Source organism: Octodon degus, unplaced genomic scaffold, assembly GCF_000260255.1.
Source record: "Octodon degus isolate 3935 unplaced genomic scaffold, OctDeg1.0 scaffold00026, whole genome shotgun sequence".
Taxonomy (NCBI): domain Eukaryota; kingdom Metazoa; phylum Chordata; class Mammalia; order Rodentia; family Octodontidae; genus Octodon; species Octodon degus.
In genome coordinates this window covers 14,026,337-14,044,817 of record NW_004524602.1, presented here as the reverse complement: position 1 = coordinate 14,044,817, position 18,481 = coordinate 14,026,337, and the positions used below count along the sequence as shown (strand labels likewise).

The following is an 18,481-nucleotide window of genomic DNA, read 5'->3' as shown; positions in this document are numbered from 1 at the left end:
AAAAAAAAAAAAAAGAAACACATTAAAATTTCCCAGGCTGGGGATTTGGCTCAGCAGCAGAATGCTTGCCTAGTGTGTTAGCTGACACACTGTGTCAACTTGGCTGACTCAGCTGGGGCAGATCTCAGCACCGGGGCCTAGCCCGCACTTTGGAGGAGCTCGGATCTTCACTGTGGAGCACTGGTCCTCACAGGCAGTGCAGACAGGAAGAGAGAGGCCTGATGGGCGCCGCAGCTGCTGCTCCTCCTCTGCTCTTCATAAGTTTTCTGCCGGAATATGGACTAAACCCTCCAGAATAAACCTTTCCTTCCTTCATTTTGAGTGTCAGGTATTTGTCCCAGCAACGCGTAAAAAGTAACCACAAAGTAACCACGACAGAATTTGGTATCCAAGGAGTGGGGCGGTTGCTGTGGCTAAACCTGATCATGTGGTTGCTGTGGCTAAACCTGACCATGTGGATTACAAGCTTTTGGGAATGGCTTATGGGAAGATAGGAAAGGTTCAGAGATGTCACCTACACACGAAGTGCTGAACAGCTTCTGCTGTTCTGTTTGGGAGCTTCTGGCCACAGCTCAGACCAGAATGCGGATAAGAAGCCTGACTGTAAAGACCAGGCTGGGGAGGTTTCTGCTGGGAAGGAGGACAGCATTGGTTGCTGGACTGCAAATGATTTATTTGGGTTACAGATTGGCAAAAACTTTGTCCAGAGACTTTGCCTGAGACTGAAATTAAGCACAGTGGACTAGTTAATCTTGAAAAAGAAAGTTTAAAGCAGCCAAATATTGGGGCAGTGGCGTGGTTGTTGTTGAGGGCTTTTGGCCAGATTTGTGTTAAGAATGAAGAGCAAAGAGCCCAAAAGGATGATTTAAAATGTTGCAAGTTTGGCCATAAAGGCTGTGGACTGTGAAGACAGAGCTGAGAGGATCTCCTTGCTGAGAAGGAACAAAAGAATAGAAAAGACGTCCTGAGGACATCACAGAAGGTGGCATGTTCGTGCCCTTTGCAGCCTCAGAATCACAAGGGTGATGACTTTACTTTGAGGAAAAAGCCACAGAGCCCCATGTTCCAGAATGGTGGCAGCGGCCACACCAGGTTCCAGAATGGCGCCAGCACGGAGAAATCATTCCTCCAAATCACGGTCAGAGTGCTCAGCCATCCAGGCACTCGACCTCTACAGGCAAGAGAGGAAATCCTGGTTACTGCTCCAGCTGGCGGCAGCCCTTGGCATCATCCACGTGCCTTTGGTTGTAGGCGCACGCAGAATGCAGGTGTTCTGAGATTCAGAAGGCTTCCGCCCAGATTTGAGAAGAAGGCCTGGGAGGCCAGGCAGTGTGCCCGAGAGGGCAGTGTGTGAAGCTGTGAATGAGAAGCCTACTCAGTGGAAACCTCAGAAGTTTGAAAAAGCCAGGAATGTGGATGGTCTAAGAAAAGCTGCAAAAAGGGAGCAAAGCAGGCCTGAGAGAAAAGCTGTAGGAGCTACCAGCAGAAGTGCCACAGGGGTGGAGCCACATAAGGCTTTTGGAGCTCACAACTCATTACAGGGTGCTTTGGATGGTCCACAGGGAACTACAGGACTTAACATTTGCCACTCTGGACTTTGGACCTGTTTTGGTCCCAACTGTTTGTATCCAGCTGTGTATACTTTTTGGAATGGCAGTGCTTATATTATGCCTTTGAATGTTGTAAGCGTTTAACTTTTCATTTGTAGAGGGGCTCACAGCTAAGAGTTTACCTAAGAGGTTGGAAGCTTGGGACTTTGACTTTTCAGTGTTGCTGAAACTGGTAGGACTTTGGCAACTCTTAACAGATGGACTAAAATGTCTTTTGCATAAAGGGTTCTGAATGAGTCTTTGGAGGGCCAGGGGTAACATGTCATGGTTCTAATGTTATACAATGTTCAAGTTGTAAAATGTTTAAGCATGTCTGTTTACCTGGAAATTGGCTTAAAGAAGTATGTCTAGTTGGCAAGTTGACAAGGGGTGGACTGTGTTAGCTGATACAGTGTGTCAACTTGGCTGAATCAGCTGGGCAGTTCTCAGCATGGGGGCCTAGCCGGGCAGGAGGGCAGGGCCCAGGAACTGAGAAAGGCAGGAAAAGGCCCTGCCTGGTTTCCTGACGCCCTGCCCCACTTCCATGGAGAAGTCCCAGTCTTCGGAGGAGCTTGATCTTGGCAGCCCCACCACCTTGGAGGAGCTTTGGAGCCGCCGGTCTCCACAGTCAGCATAGAAGGGAGAGGCCTGATGGATGTCCCAGCTGCTCCTCCTCTGCTCCTCATTGTTTTCTGCCCCTGTGAACTGCTGTTATTTGCTTTGAAGCCAGAGGACTATGGACTAAGCCCTCCACAAACGATGAGCTAAATAAACCTTTCCTTCCTTCATTTTGAGTGTTGGGTATTTGTCTCAGCAGCAAGTGAAAAGTAACTAAGACACCTAGCAAGCTAGAAGCCCTGGGTTCGGTCCTCAGCATCAAAAACAAAAAATAAACCTCTCCTAAAAAAACAGTTCAACCAAAAAAATTTACAAAACATTAAAATTTCCCACCAAAAATTATTAAATGAAAATAATATTACTATAGCTTGATAAGATTCTACACCATTGAAAATCAGATTAAAAAAAAAAATCACCCAAAAAGAAAGAATTAAGATTGAAATTTCTTTTCTTTCAAAATAAAAAGGTTATTTAAAAAGTCAAATCTCCATAAAATAAATGAAAAGCGCAGACTTCCCAAGGACTCATCAGAAAGGGGCAGGGGCCACAAGCCAGGCAGAACCGCGCCACAGCTGCCCCACGTCCCTCACCTGAGGCCTGCTCAGCTCCAGGGCGACGTTCTGCACTTCCAGGCTCCAGTCTAGCTTGGGCGTCTGGAGCTCGGCTTCCGCGTGAGGATTCATGTAGAGCTTCGCAGAGGCTGACACGGGCTGGAAAACTGACACCACACAGGAAGAGGTCTGGTGTGTTCATGTGCTCGTACGTGTGAATAACACGAATAATTATGGAAACTATTACCCGGAAAGTCAAGTGATTAGAAACATACAAAACAAAATCACTACTAAAAATACGGAAAGTAACTCTTCATCTTTGTACTGCTAATACGCAGACTGGAATCCTGCCCTTCAGGTAGGAAATGTACGAAACGCAATCTAGCTCAGCTCTTGACAGTCTGTATAAATGATAAATAAGAGGAGGTTTCTCTCCCGTTATACAAGGCACTTCATATTAAAAACACTAATAAAAGAAAATAAAATATAATTATTATTTAATCATTGCTACAATTTAGGAACAGAATCATGACTAAATTTAATTCCTAAAAAAATGATCACCAATTTTGTTTTGTAAAATTCGCATAAGAGGTGTGATTTTACAATAAACTAAATAATCTTTAGGCTGAGGAAAAGTGTGTATCAGGAAAGACCACAGGGCAAAGCTGCGACTATGTCAACTACATAAGTCATGATATTTTATCATTTGCTGAGAATTATAAAACAACGTTAACAGCTCTATAACTTCTAAGTGGAAAGGCCTGAGAGCAGAGCTGCAGAGCGCTTGCATCAGCTCTTTCACCAGTAAGCCAGGCGCTCGCCCGCGCAGCCTGCGGATGGGAGCACGCGACAAGCAGCGTGTGGCAGCTCAGCGCAGGAGGAAGGGGCCAAGGGGCCGGGCTAATGCTAGACCGCAAGGGCACAGAGGGGCCAACCCCAAGGGGACACAACAGCCAGAGCGCAGCGACAGGCTCTTTAGAATGAAACTGACGGAGTAGACTGCTTTATTCACGTAGACTGCTTTATTCACGATCTATTATGTGTTTTATTTTAAAGAGAAAAAAAAAATACTGAATTCCAAAACAAGATAGTAGGAAATGAACAATGATTAATCTATTGTATGTCGTTAACTTCAAAGTAGTTGCTCAGATACAGGTATGGTGCAGTACAGAACAACATGAGCACAAACTAACAATCTACTTTTAAAATAAAGGTGAGGCAGCAAAAGCAAGAGAAGCTCTTAAAATGTCTAGAGTGGCTATTTACCTTACAAGAAAAACAGCAGCGCAGGCGAGGAATGTTTAATACCCTAACCTCAGAGATTTGGTTATTTCAGAAAAAGAAAAATAAAACCTAAGTCCCAAAATGAATACAATATCAAGCTACAAAGAAAATACAGAGGCGAAGGAGCAGACCCCTCGTGGCCCTCCTCCCTGCCCCTCCAGCACACACGCCTCAGGGTCTACTCCCACGCAGCACTCTACCAAGGAAACTAAGATACAGAACTCGTGTTTGCTTTTTGTCCAAGTAACTTAGGAAGTACAGTAAAATATTTCATTCCAATTTTCTTCCTCTAACATGAAATAAAATTAGTACTTACTGTATTGATGGTTTGGGGATCTATTTGTACTTGTAAGAATTTCATTTTTCAGTTGATCCTAAAGAAAATATTTAAATTTTATGAGAATAGAAAAAAAAAAATGCAAGGGCTGAGGATATAGTTCAGAGGTACAAATGCCTGCTGGGTATGCATAAGGTCCTGAGTTGGTATTTCCCCACCAAAGAGAGAGAGAGAGAGAGAGAGAGAGAGAGAGAGAGAGAGAGAGAGAGAGAGAAAAGACGAAGACGAAAACAAAGACAAAGATGGAAAGAAAAAGGAAAGGAGAGTAGAGGAAAGGAAAGAAAAGAGAAAAGAAAAGCTGCAAAAACATTTGGCCACATATACAAAACAAAAAAGCTCGGCATGGTGGCGCATGTCCAACCCCAGCACTCAGGAAGCTGAGGCAGGTGGATCATTCAGAGTTTGAGACCAGCCTGGGCTATAAAGTAACTCAAGGCCAGCCTGAGTGAGACCCTGACTCTAAATAAAATTGATTCTTACATCATTATTTTAGTCCTCTCTTTGTAACTTATTAGTTCATAGGAAAAATACACTAATATTATTTATAGCTGCATTTCTTCAGCATACTAAAGGCATAGAAGCTGGTAATTTTTTAAAACATTACGTATCTATGAACATGGCCATGTCACCTTTCTCTCTTGGTTGGGTGGGAGGGCTGGGTCTCACGATGTGGCCTCAGCTGCTCTTGAGCTCACTATGTACCCTCAAGCTGCCCCTGAACTCATAATAATCCTCCTGCCTGAGACTCCAGAATGCTGGGATTACAGGTGTGCACCACCTCACCAACCTTCTGACTTAGTCTAAAAGAAACCTATATACACATACATGTCTACAAATTTCTAGTCAGAGGAAAATTATCTGTTGCTCTGAACACTGGTGTACAAATATTGTTTGACTGCTACTTTCAATGCCTTTGTGCGTATACTCAGAAATAAAAGAGCTGGACCACACACTTGGTCGTGGCTTCATACTGCCACAGAGCCTCGTTTTGAGGCACAACTCAATACACGTTAGCCAGGTGTGGTGGCACACGCCTGCAAGGCCAGCACTTGGGGGCTGAGGCAGGAGGCGCACCCTGAGTCTGGGCCTAGCCTGGGCTACATAGTAAACTCGAGGGTAGAATGGACAACACAGTGAGACTGTCAAAAAAAAAAAAGGAACATATGCAAAGTGAAGAGTCTGGTGCACTACGACGTTGAGTCCACTCGTGGCCTTACTGCTGCGGTGGAGAACGAATGCAGCCATCTCCCTAGGTTTGTTTTTCCCGCCACCATCTTCTAGTCTCCCCGAATCGCTCTGCTCTACAGATGATCTGCATTCTGTGCTACTCCTGAGAAGCGCGGCCCGTGTCCCTGCAGGCGGCAGCTTCTCTAACACTGCCCCACACGGCTGCAGCACTCGCTCTTTCCCTTTCATTGGATGTAACCCATCGCTCACCCACTAACAGGCAGCTGGGTTACTTGAAATTGGTACTCTTAGGAGGAAAGCTACCCTGAACATCTGCCTGTGTTTATGTGGATAGAATTCTCTTCTCTTGTGGATACTTAGGAAGACAAACACTTGGTTTAACACTGGTTGCAAGAAACTGCCAGGCTAGTTTGCAAAGTGACTACAAACCTGGCATTCTCACCAGCCACGCGCAAACGTTCCAGGGGATGAGCACGGCTCGCCCGGCCCCGCTCGTGTGGGCCAAGGAGCCCAGACCTGTGCCCATATTTTCATGTTTTCACCCTAGTGCATCTTGCTGGTGTTGTGTTTGTTCAAATCTCCTCCCTATTTTCTTGATGGGTTGTTTTATTAAGTTATAAGAATTCTTTACATATTTCAGATATAGATCCTTTGTTGAATGTCACAGGAGTATTTTTCCTTAATCCACAACTTGCCTTTTCATTTTTCTAAGTGTCTTTTTGATTGTTAAGAATTTTAAATAAATGATAAGGTAGTGCATTAACAAAAAATTAAATGATAAACTTTATCACAGTACCCTAACAAATGAGATAGAACATTAACATTTATCCAATCCAGAAAATTCAACTGTCCTTCCTTTCTTCTTGAATTAAAGCAACATTCAGATTAGCCTAGCACTGGAACGTAAACTAGCACACTGGCACATACAAATTCCACAGGGAAAATAAGTGCGTAAAAGATGCATAAACAACATGAGCCTACAGGGAATACCAACTAAAACCAAAATGGCATCTGTTAAAACCAAAATGGCATCTGTTATAACCCACTAATATGGCTAAAATCGAAACAAGTGGCTATTTTAAGCTCAGTTAATCTTACACTAGTCAGACAATCATCATCACAAATGCTTAAAACTTGCCAAAGACACATACTTTGCATCTGAAAGATACTAACTTTCCACACAATGCTCAGAATCACTCTCCAATAAAATACTAGGATCTCATCCGAGCAACATCATAATGAGTATAAAAACCCAAAGGTAAAGTTTTAGCTCTTAGAGGGTCTTATGTCACTGGCTAGTGAATGACTTTACAAAAACATTGAAATCCAACACTGTCTTGAAGACCTATAGATCTCACAACTGTTTTTCACACTTCAAGTTTAGTGACACACAAGTTACACGAAGGACCGTGGCTTGTCCTCACTGAGGGCTTCTGGTGTAGAACACAGTTAGGGAGGAAGGGAGCTGGCTGTTCCAAAATTACCAAGATCTGTTCCCGGGACCCTTGGTAGGACAGGCGGCAGTTCACATTCCAGTACGCACTGAGACTATCAAGCCGTATAAGCTGCAAAAGAGAAGAATGAACACACACGAATGATAAAGCAATACTCTGGAAAAAGGCTAATCTCACACTCACTACCCCAAGATTACTCAACTGCCACCCTGAGCTTTTAAAGAAAATTATGCAAAATTAAAGGAAAACACATTCCCAGACTCTATTACTAAGTTCAGTATTTGCTAAATTGTGTGTCTAGGAACTCGATTTCTAAGAGATTCATTCAACTTTCAAACTGACTGGGAATTCAGCATTTAACAGACACAGTAAAGGCTTTGCTGGGGACACGGAAGCGACCCCTCCGCAGACGCCAGCAGCTCTCTGACCAACAAGGTGAGGAACGCTAACACTAAAAAAACATTCCAGCGGGAACTTCGCTGCCTTTATCAGTATATTTAAAGTATCATGAAGCCCTGTGGCTTGCAATGAAATGAAACACACCTAGTTGATTAAAGAGAGCTTATTAGCAGCATCACTTAACCAAAGAATACTTTTCCTACAAAATCTAATAGTATTTCCACTACCAAATGCTGCATAAAAACCATTTAGAAAATATTTCATCCTGTTTCTTCACATGATAGGTGAAAAACCTAAACTTCCGAGGCACACGGTAGGAACAGAGCCAGTGCGAGACTCTGGACTGAACTCGCAGTCGGCACATGCCACTCCACCTTTCATCAAGAAAATACGGTGAGTGCTTGTCCTTAGGAAACACAAGATTTTACTCTAATAACAACAATACAATACCTTGTATATAATTTTTTCTGTTTCATTCAATATGCAAGGAGTCCAGTGCTCATTTGTAGTCTAAAAGAAACAGGAAAGTAACTGTAAATGCGATCTGTATATCATACAACAGCACTTGAGCATCTGCAAGCAGGAATAAAACAACACATGAAGGAAACTCATCTAGCTGCTGCTGGCTAACGTTACTTGATTCTTTATGTATTTCTATGGCAAAATCAAAGGTACAATGAAACAACATAACCGAGTTCATCCATTTAGGAAATCATGTGTGAATGGTAGAAAGAACTGGGTAGGAGCAGAAACACAGAACCTGCCTGTATTCTATCGAAAGTACATATACACTTCTAAAAAGTAGCAATAACATAAAAAAAATTTAAAAATAAAGTAGCAAGTAAACCAGAAGGGTATGGAAATGACAGGAGGGCCACGCTCCCCGAAGGACGGCAGCGCAAATGATGCTCAGCTGGAAACCCACGTAACAGGACAAGAGCGAAAGGGGTGGGGGCAAGTGGGAGCTGGGGACCCAGAGAGAGCAGAGGTGGGAGGCGCTGAAGTCTGGCTGGGAAAGAGAGAAAAGGCAGCAGCGTCAGAGCCTGAGAGCACTGGGGACACGAGGAGAGGCTTACTGAACTGTGTTGTAAGAGGAGGCATGAACATATTCGACTGCTGGGAGCAGGATTAGGAGAGAGACATTGGTGCAGAGAGCAAAGGAAGGGACGCCAGGGAGGGGAAAAGGAGTCTGGGGACAGAGAACCTGGTTAGAGGCAGGAGGAGGACTTTAAAGGTTAGACTGCAGCTGAAAAGGTGGAAGAGGAATGGGATGGACCCAACAGGCGAGAGGGCTGCTGCTGCCGCCGCACGGCCTCTGCGGCGGCGGCTGACACAGGAGATAATCAAGGCAGACAACGTGCCAGCACTTTACACCACCCGCCATGTAGCACTCACAGAAACCCTAGAAGGCAGCGGCCACCCTATCTGTGAGCAGCAGCAGGAGACCAACATGATAAGCAGTGTGCCGGAGGTCCAGGGGCACAAAGGAGAGAGCGGGACCCCGGCGCAGGCCGGCACACGCAGGCCAGGGTTCAACGCCCGGCACGGGGAGGAAACGAGAACGTGTAAGAGGGAAAGGGAATTCCACAAGGAGACTTGAAAGAAAAGAAAGCAAGGGAATGAAAAAGACAAGGTCATGTCTCGGGGAAGCACATTCAAACTTAAGCAGACACACCAGGCCAAACCAAAGAAGAGAGTAACACAGCTGAGGAAAGCGGCGGGTTCTAGAACACGCAGGCTCCGGCAGCAGCGCCCGCGAGGGAGGCTGCACACACGCAGGAGCTGCCTCGCCTCCTGCGGCCGCACAGCTGCAGACTCCTGTACCCTCTGTCATCAGGAGCTCCAAGTCGGCCCGTTTCCTGAAACAACTCTCTCTGCCCTTCAGAGCTGAGTCCGACCTCCCGCAGTGCGTGCGGCACGCTTCCCCAGATGGACTTCAAATACGTCCCGGACGCAGGTTCGCACAGGAGCCCTTGTCCGCACCCCAACTCCCGCCCCTGGTTCTCCAGCCCCTTCTAGGCTGCTGTGCTCTTCCAGCACATTTACGCAGCCAGCTCTACTTTTCTGTACGTGTCGTCAAGAGTTCTCTGTAACTGCGTCCTGCTTCTCCTCCAGGACCCGCCTCCCCTTTCTGCCGCTTCTTGCCGCGTCCCCGAGGCGGCCAAGCACACGGCAGAGTCCCGGGATGATCCCCTGCTCACGGCCCCTCACCCCGAATGGATATGCCACACCTTTCTCTACAAAAAGGCCTGACGGAGCTGTCTGTCTTCATTCCCACGCCCCCGCAAATGTTCCCCACCACCCAGGTGCCCTAAAATAGAAAACGAAGTCCAACCTACAAATACCCAAGTCTGAATTCTCTCGCAAAGAAACAAATTGGGGGCCTGCTGGTTAGCTCAGTTGTGTAAGCGCTTGCTTATGCAAACGCGCGGCCAGGCGCAGGGCACCGCCTACCGCCATCCGACCCCAGCGCCTCAGGCCTTACCAGAGCCGCCCTGAGGGCAACCTGAGCCCGCCCAAAGAAATCCTTCTCAAGAAACAAACTGACTTATGAACTAACCAATCACAATGAATCATTTCATATACCTCCCAAAGTAAGTTACATAGATACACACGTACAGACTATTTAGAAAATCCATTTACCTATATTAAGAAGGAACACTTTACATATATTTTTACCCAACTTTTCACGTATACGTAAGATAGTTTTTATTCCTGTTAGATTGCTTGATACTTAGATATGCAATTAAATTTTAAAATTTAGTATTTAAAATTAGATAAATTTTAAAACCGGTATTTAATCTACTTGTAAGACAAATGGAAATATGACAACATAATACCAGTATCACTAAAAATGTTGAATTTCTACAGAACTGGAGCAAGATACTATGTAAAAACTGTATGAGCTATCTGCAGTGAGAACGGACTGCGCGCAGCTCCGCTGAGGCGCTCACAGCTGCGCTCTGGAGGCCCCACCACCACCTAACTCAGGCAGCATTACCAGCAGGCTGAGCTCCCCCAGGGTGACGCCGACAGCGAGTGGCCGCTCGGGGTCCGTGACCTGCAGAAGAACAGAGACGTTAGAAAGTGCTGCGAGTGAGGGAGCCCAGCCCGGCCCTCGCGACAGGGACACAGGCACAGGGAAGTCACAGGAGGCGAGGATGTGGAGGAGAAGAGGCCGGGAGGTGCAGCGCGACCACGGTGTCCGCATACACTAAGGACAACACTGGACCTCGGGCGCTTTTTCCAGTTTAAGAAGACTCGGTAACTGGCTAGATAGGATCCTCTCAAGGGCTAAGAAGGGACAGTCTTTACAACGCTAGATAACACTGCCACTAAACCATTTTTATAACATTTAATATTTTCACACTTAGAAACACAAATTGTCTCTTTAGGCCTTTACAATTCTACAACGCTTTGTTTAAAAAAAAAAAAAAAAAAAAAAAAAAAAAAAAAAACTACATTTGTAACACTTAATTCCGTCTTTTCACCCAAAATGTTAAACTCCTGTTCTCTTTCTGAACTTCAACACCTAAGTTCCATTTACAGCGTTCAGACTAGCCCGCAGCACGCAGGCACGCAGGTGCGGCGTCAGCATCTGAGCCACCGTGGGGCAAGGCAAGTCCTCAAGGCTCACCCGGCTGGGCCTGGAGGCAGCTCAGCAGCGCAGTGCCCGCCTGGTAAGCTCCGGCCCCGAGTTCCACTCCCAAAAAACAAGAGAGACTTGGTCATCATAGAACAGAGGCAAAGCAGAAGGAAGCCGTGCAGCACTCCATAACCCAAGAAGGTCCAAGACCCCAGAGCTCTGCCACAGGACCCTCCCCAAGAGGAGAACACACGCCTGCTCTGGCTCAGCTGAAAAGCACTGTCGGCTTTATTTGTAATTAACACACATGATCATTTATAACCAAACACCTTCCTACTTCCCTACACTCATCTTTTCGTCCCTACAGACACCTCGCTCAACAACCAGCAGCCACTCCAGAAGGAACCGCAATGAAACATAGCCCCACCCCTACCACGGCCCCATCCCTGAACTACTGCCATTAGCAGTGAGCATTATATTCTGCCCTTATTTTTGGCTTCTTTATGTGACAAAGTCCTACTATGCAGCTCAGGGTGGCCTTAAACTCATCATGCAGCCCAGGCTGACCTCAAACTCGTGTCAAGCCATCTGCTTCAGTTGCCTAGTGCTGGTGTTACACACGCGCCACGTGCCAGGCCACTTTTCCCACTTTTTTTTCCCCCCAGAACCGGGGATTGAACTCTGGCCCTTGCACTTGCCAGGCAAGCGCTTACTCTACTGAGCCATCTCCCCAGCCCCTCCCATTTCTTACCTTCTGTATTTCTCACAGCTTTACAGCTACAATAACTGTGCTTTATAATGTTCTTCAGGTTTTTTAATATATTTTTGTTACTGATACCCATTTAAAGAGGACTGAAATTACTTATCCTAGTCCTGTGTTAAAAGGAGAAATCGTGGACCTTTCTAATCAGATGGCAGCAGTGAAAAGTTTAGTTTACATGCAAACTGAAGCTTTCATCCAATAATATGTCAGGGTTATTTTTTGCCACTTTTCAAACTGACTGCATATATATTTGTGAAAATGCAATGTGTGTGTTTTACAGAATGCACAAACACTGAGGAAGCACCAAATCAGGGCCCTAACAAACGTGCACTCTCACACGGTCACTGCCACTTTGTAATAATATTCAGAACCCACAATTCTCAAGCAGACACCACCAGTAACACACAGCCACTAGCCAGCGTCACCACGCTGTGCCAGGGTCACCAGAACGGTCTCCCCTCACTGACCGCCAGCCTGCAGCCGAGCCCTCCTCTTCCTGCCCCAACCGCTGCTAACCGTCTTACACTTCCCTCCTGCCCTGAGCTCAGCTCTCCCAACTTCACACGTAAGTGAGGTCAGGCAGCAGCTGTCTCCCAGGCCACGCTTATTTCACTTACATGACGGCATTTACTTTCACCTATCCTGCTGTCAATGACAATCACCCCCCACACACACAAGCTAACTGGTATTTCGCTGTGTGGACGGACCATGCTTCCTTTACCCATTCACTTTTCCACACCATGGCTAATGTGAATAGTGCTGAGATAACGCGAGTTGCAGGATCTCTTTAAGAAACGGGTTTCAATGTCTTGGATACAGATCAGAAGGGGGACTGCGGGTCAAACGCAATGCTGTTAGTGGTCTTTTGTTTACTTTTACAATCAGCATGCAACCTGAGGCACCTGTCTGAGCAGATTCTACTTTGGGTTAAGGTGCCCAACTGGGGGCAGGGGATTTAGCTCAGCCTCATAGCAGCTGCCTTGCAAGCATGGGGTCATGAGTTCAATTCCTGGTACAAAAGAATATACATACATCCAATTCCAAGCCCACATATTTGATTCCTTTAAAATGATGGAGCTTTCAAGAATCTTTCCTCTTAAGAGTCGATTCTTATCATCAGGGAGTTCTGTCTTCATTCGTACTTTTCCACCACATAACTTACTTTGGCACCATCAGTGTCTGACGGTTCCCAAGTCTTCACATAGTTTTAACAAAAAACTTTTACTCTCACTTATTGAGATTTTATTTTTCTTAGCTTGTTAGAAACATGAGCACTTAAATAATGAGTTCTATAAAACACTGGTAACAAAATTCACTTTAGTAACTCCATAGAGCCAGAATATAAAGCTACTATAAGATAGAGATCTTATAATAGCTACAAACATGCCTTACAAAGCATTATGCCCCAGAGAACTAATCAGGAAACGAAAATATATACATATGGTCAGTACTGTTTTAATTCAAACTTAAGGCAAATCCAGTACAGAAAATAATACAAATTCTTTTTTTTAATGTATTTAGTACACGGTCTCACTACACAGATCGGACTGATCGTGATCCTCCTGTTTTCTGCCTTCCAAGGGCTGGGATGGCAGGCGCACGCCACCATGCCCAGTCTCAATCACTGTCTCAGTGCGCCCTGGGCGCGGGGCCAGCACAGCACGTTGGGAATTGAACCCAGTCCCTGCATCTGCCTAAGCAGGCGCTATAACCCACTGAGCTATCTGGCCAGCCCTCAAATTCATTTTTAGAAAAGATGGATGAAATAAGATTTCAACTTCACTGGGTAAATAATAAAATTTAAGGTTTCTAATATAAGAGCACTCTACCACGGACCTATCACCCCCAGCCCTTTCTTAATCTTTATGGACACAGGATTTTGCTAAATTGCTCAGGCTGACCTCAAACCTAGAATCCCCCTGCTCTGTGTCCCAACAGGCTCGGATTACTGCAGTGGGCCCTTGCACCTGGCTTGTTTCAAGCTTTTGAACACAGGGAAGCTTACCACTCAAGATAGCTGTTACACTTTAACTAAATTGGCTGAATAGTTCTTAATTAACTCAGGCTAAGTTTTTGATCATAGAGGAAGCTTCTGCTAAGTACACTGTCCCACACTGTAAGTAGCCGTGGGTGACACAGTCCCTGGGTAGGAGGGAAAGAGAAGGGCATCACGCTCCAGGGAACGGCGCGAGCCCCTGTGGACTGGCGCTGCCACGGCTACTCCATCAACTCTGCGAGCTAACTGCTCTGTCAGTGTAACAAGAAAATTAGTTCTTTCAAGTTTCATTAGCCTTAGCACACCATCTATTGGTTTTATATCACATTTACATATGTGGATACTCAATGAAAGAAGCCTAACACAGAAAACAAGACATGGCCGTGTATGCGTAAAAACATCAATCTCAGATTTAAGGTAAGTACAGGAATCAGGCACAGAAAATGCCTACAATCCCTGCACTACAGGACGCCAAAGCGGGAGGATCATAGGTCCAAGTCCTGCTTGGGCTTAAAAGTCTCTCTCAAAAAAACCTTCAGAGGGCTAAGGATATATATAGTTCAGCAGTAGAGTGGGTTTGATCTGCAGTAATGCAAAAAATAAAAAATAAATCAAGTTGGATGTAGATGATCCATATATATTCAAACCACGAATATTACACAACATATATCAGATTACTAACATGAACAACAAAAAAAAATTACTTACATCATCTTCATATTTAATGTGAATGTCTGTGATTTTTACTTGTACATTTTTTATCACTTGGGTTGCCAATTTCTCCAGAAATGTATCCTTTTTGGCTTCTTTAGGCTTATCTATAAAAGACAGAAAACCAAGCTCACGATGCGCCGTTCTCACCGCAGGTCACAACGATGACGGGGCATGACTGGATGGAAGTTACACCTAGTCTAGGAACAGTACTCTTTAGCAGGTGTAGTTCAGGGTTTACTGGGAATTCCCAACTTGAAACTTTGATTTGAAATTAAATTACAATCTAACACTCATTTACCTTCCAGAATAGGAATCAAATGGCAATGTGCATAAACAACACGTGGCATAAAAACTACTTTTACCTACCTTTTGAGCGATCAAGACCTTTAAAACGTTTCTTAAAATGTTTTTTGTGCTTTTTACGCTTACGTCCTTCTCAGTGGAAGCATATTAGTGAGAAAAGGATAAAATTCAAGTTAGCAGACAAGAGGACAGAAAAGAAAATAAGAGAATTCTTGCTAAAAGCAAATTTTGGTACAGTTTGCCTTATCTTATTCTAAACTACCTAGCATTTTAATACAAACACAAATTCACAAATCTCCTTTAATCTACAATAACATTTTTTAAAAAGAACAGCTTTCCTTAATGTAGAAAGTCACTTGAAAGGTGCAGTTATACAAAAATGAGATGAAACAGCCACTTGCAACATCCTTTGCACACTATTCGTGACTTGATAAGGTTTCCCTTCGATTTCAATGCTCCCAAAATATTGGAAATGTAATGATGACAAAGCTTTCAGAAGAAGGTTTACGTAAGTGCGGGCAGGGACAAAGATGAGATGCAGGGGCAGGATGCCAGCCGGTGACGCTGTCCACGTGTGACACCTCACACAAAACGAATGAGACAAATACAGGATAAAACTCTCACACCTGCACCCCACCACCCGTTCACCCCCACCTCCAGTCCAGCCCGAGGCAGCCTCTGCAGGACTCCCTGCTTCCAGCCTCTGCCCCACCTGCTTGCCAAAGGGCCTTCTTTACTGGGGATTTCTTCTGAGATGCGCGTGTTCAAAATATTTTCAAGGCTCTCTGTAGCCTGCCAGATAAAACTGCTTTCATGACAAAAAAAAAAAAAAAAGTGCTCTTTTGTGGCCCAAGCCCTACTTCCCCATCTTTTTCAATCTCCTGCTGTTCATCTTTGCGCTGGAAATGACAGAAATAGTTTAAGTTCCAAAATCAGCTGTACTTTCCAAGGTCTAATGCCTATAACATCATCCCCTGAAGCTGGGCTGCCCTCCCAAAAACTCCCCACAGCAAACCTGCGGGGCAGGACACCTCCAGCCTACACTCGGCCCACATGCCCCAGCCCTGCTGTGCACGCACGTCTCCTGCCCTCAGAAGCACCAATGTGAGCATCGTAATTAAATACAGTCTACAGGACGCCGACTTGTGGGCTGGGCATGCTGCTACACATACACTGGCTGTACGTTGTACATTTGAGAGAACGTATTTGAAATTTAACTTGAAATTTTTACTTCTCTCTTCCTTGATATTTGCAAATTGTTATGCTACAAAGTTAAGAACCAAATTCTAAGACTAAAATTCCAAGTTTCAAGAATAAAATATTTACCAAAGTATGTAACAGAACCTGAACAGCACTAACAATGGCATTTCTAGCCACAGTGACATTTCTGACTACTTCATTCATAAGTTAAAAATACACATCGGGTGTGGCGGTACAGCCCTACTACCTCAGCACTTGCGAGGCTGAAGCAGGAGAGCCCTGAAGGCCGGAGGCCACCCTGGACTACACAGCGAGTTCAACGCCAGGGTGAGCGGCATTGGGACATTGTATCTCAGAAAACACAACCAACAAAAGAAATTTCAAAATAAAAAGACTGAGCTCCCAAATGTCATTTGAAAAAAAAACAAGTAAGAAAGGTGCACTAGCTCTGAGAGCCACTCTGCGTGGCTAGAACAGCTGTCAGAGGCAGCTACACGGGCTCTTCACACCTGACCCGCTTGCTCTCTGCGCAGTCTCAGCTTTGTTCCCGATCCTGGCTGGGGCTTGGAACCCAAGCACGTTACACCTCTCAGGCAGGTTCTATGTACTGCACAGCTCCTTGGAGAGAGTCCCTAGCTAATCCGATGAACAACAAATCCACTGTTCTCCATCATGCTCTAAGGAGTTCTCAAGCATTCTGGTCTTGGGATCCTCTGACACAATCAGAACATCAGGGTCTGAAAGAGCTTCTTATGCCTTGTAGGTTCTAACTATTGGTATTTATTATGCTAGAAATCCAAAGCAGAAGTTCTGAAATATTTTTATTAATTCACTAAAAAATAATAAACTACTACATATGTAATTACACACACAGCATATAGTTAAGAAAACTATTCCTACACAAAAAATCTGTAGTAGTGAAAAGAATCACATGGTTCCCAACCCTTTTAAATGGCTGGCTCAGGACAAAGCTGGATCCACATATCTGCCTCTCATTCAATCTGCTGATACGTTGTTCAGACCTAAGAATATGCCCAAAATATCATTTCACCACAGATACGCAACTGGAAAAAAACAGGAGAATCTCATGACCTTTCCAAGCAATTAAGGGTACTACATCTAATTCAAACGGCAGTTTCTTGAAGGTAGTCATCTCATGGAATCTAAAACATCATTAATGAATTTGCCACTAGAATTAAAATCGACTGGTTTGCCTTGCATTTAAATTAACCTTTTAAACATGTATGATGTTTTACTACTCCTTGGTAATACATGTGGAAAACTGCTTAACTGAATTGTGCAAAAATCAAAAGTCCCATCTGTTACCATAACTACCAGCCTCATCAGAAGCCCTTCAGGTACTGAGAGACTGTCGTGCTCAAGGCAGCAAGTGTAAGTGTCAGGAAAGACAAAAGCTCCAGATGCTCCAAGTCCAGGGCTGAGACAAAGCCAGCAGGAGAGCAGGGAGAGCTGCAGGCAAGCCACGTACAAGAGCTGCCAGGCAGAGAGGCGGAAACTGATGTCAGCTTCCTAAATGTGCACACGCACCAGTTTCCTTTCCTCCCATCAGGAGAGAGCAGGCTCCACCTGACCTCAGCTCTCCTCTCAATTCCCACCACTTCTCCCCCAGGAACCCCAAGAGCTGCACAGGACACAGCACATGGCACCGTGCACAGGGACAGATCCAGGGCAAGCACAGAGGTGAGGGGGCACTTCCCACGTGCGCAGTAAGGGGAGAAGCGCACTAGTGTACACCAGCCCACCTATGGGGTCCTGACTCCTGGGGACCCGTCAGCTGTTGGAAAAAGGCTTCCTTCCTGCTCACGGGCTTGATAAAAACGATCAGGAAAGGAAAAGGCCGCCTTCAGACACTCCTGAAAGGGCCACTTCACAGCAGCTACTCGTCCCCACTCAGCAGCAGCTTGCCGCAGCTCTGGTGGATAAAAGGATGACCATGAGGCACCTGGAGCACCCCAACTATAGGAAAAAAAGAAGCCTTTTATGTTTTCCACAAAGTGACTGATTTAAAAGACTGTTCTTTTACTATCCCTCTCAATCCTCAACATAAAAAACATTTTGCCCTTAGTTGAAAAATCCTATTTCCTAAGATTTACACTAATGGGGGTATTTAAAAGATTACTTGGACAACTATTTTTTTTTAAATGTAGAAAATTTTATTGGTATTTCTTACTAATCTCTATTACAAATGTCTTGAATTGGGGATTGGAAGGACAAAACCTCAAGTGGACTACTGAATATTTAAAACTCATCACACAAGTAGCCAATCTTCTCTCCAAGGCCAGGGCTGTAGACAGGGAAAGAGACTTACTTGGTCAAACATAAATTCTGTAAGCCCTGTTGCTGAGCTACAGCCGAGGCAAAGTTTATTCTGGCTCAGTTTATAGAGGTTTCGGTGCACAGCCTTCAAGGCCTAGGGAGGCACCGCACGAAGTGGAGACGAAGAAAGGAGGTAGAGAGCTACCCTTTCACACACCCCAG

The 18,481-nt window shown here is 45.0% G+C and overlaps 1 protein-coding gene across 1 annotated transcript in view; it reads right to left on the bottom strand.

Annotated features, from left to right (window-relative positions):
- Positions 1-18,481, bottom strand: part of Vps13c (vacuolar protein sorting 13 homolog C) — a 170,179-nt gene that overhangs the window by 126,234 nt on the left and 25,464 nt on the right. Inside the window, exons 7-12 of the mRNA XM_023712656.1 lie at positions 14,474-14,583; positions 10,422-10,481; positions 7,871-7,930; positions 7,052-7,132; positions 4,359-4,416; positions 2,798-2,925 (exon numbers count right to left, since the gene is read on the bottom strand). Of these exons, the coding sequence (XP_023568424.1) occupies positions 2,798-2,925; positions 4,359-4,416; positions 7,052-7,132; positions 7,871-7,930; positions 10,422-10,481; positions 14,474-14,583 (497 nt within the window). The remainder of the gene's footprint in view (positions 1-2,797; positions 2,926-4,358; positions 4,417-7,051; positions 7,133-7,870; positions 7,931-10,421; positions 10,482-14,473; positions 14,584-18,481) is intronic.